General features: G+C 47.5%; 1 protein-coding gene across 1 annotated transcript in view; it reads right to left on the bottom strand.

The window, feature by feature from the left end:
* Positions 1–960, bottom strand: part of Vps36 (vacuolar protein sorting 36 homolog) — a 26,173-nt gene that overhangs the window by 16,119 nt on the left and 9,094 nt on the right. Inside the window, exon 3 of the mRNA XM_029480682.1 lies at positions 191–261. Within this exon, the coding sequence (XP_029336542.1) occupies positions 191–261 (71 nt within the window). The remainder of the gene's footprint in view (positions 1–190; positions 262–960) is intronic.

The following is a 960-nucleotide window of genomic DNA, read 5'->3' as shown; positions in this document are numbered from 1 at the left end:
GGCAAGTGTGCTGTGGAAATACATACGGTAAGAGCAGGGCCCCATCATTTATTATGATGCAAGGATATTGCAGCAAGCCTTACCACTTTATTCAGACTTCAAAATGGATAAAAGGTGGAAACACACCCTTAAAAGGCCTACTGACCAGTGACAGGAAATGGTTTTGTGAATGAGGACTGTTAGACCTCACCTCTTCCCGATTCCAGCTGCCTGCTCCTCGATGAACACAATCTGAGACAGGGGAATGGCCATGCAGCACTCCTAGAGGAAAACCACAGAAAAAGAGCTGCNTTACACTCATCAGAAGATCGAGCGCTGTTCCCTGGGAGGTACTTAAAAACAACAATGCTGTAATCCTTAAAGAAACTGCTCCCTCTGTGCCTGGCAAGTGTTCGACCACATCTACGTCTCTAATCGCCTTAATAAACCTCAGGAGAATTTAAATAAAATTCCATGCTGGCATTTGGTGCACGGGAAGACATAAGAAGACATTTAAAGGCAAGTGCAGGACTGAAAGNGTGGCTCCGTGGGTAGAGGTGCCTGCCCCAAAACTTCAACTTGAGTTCTGTCCTTGGGACTCCCGTGGTGGAAGGGAGAAACCTACTGCAAGCTAACCATCTGCTGGTTAACCTCCACGTGTGCACAGTGGTATGCCCACACTCACTCACACACAAAATAATAATAAATAAGATGTAGCTACCCGGTGGGGATACATGTTACTGTAACCTCAGTACTTGCGAACCTGAGACAGGAGGTGACGGACTTCAGCCTGAGCTATACAGTGAGACCCTGTTTTAAAAAATAAAAGTAAGTGGGGCTGCAGACATGGCTCAGCAGTTAAGAGCAAAGTTCAGTTCCCAGCAGCTATGCTGGGTGACTAACGATCACCTGCCAGTCTAGTTCCAGGGAATCCAATGCACCCTCCGGCCCTCCCTGGGCATCTGCACACATGCACATACA

The sequence above is a fragment of the Mus caroli genome, chromosome 8, assembly GCF_900094665.2.
Source record: "Mus caroli chromosome 8, CAROLI_EIJ_v1.1, whole genome shotgun sequence".
In the NCBI taxonomy this organism is placed as follows: Eukaryota; Metazoa; Chordata; class Mammalia; order Rodentia; family Muridae; genus Mus; species Mus caroli.
Note: the sequence above shows the minus strand (reverse complement) of the source record. Positions and strands in the feature narration are given on the sequence as shown.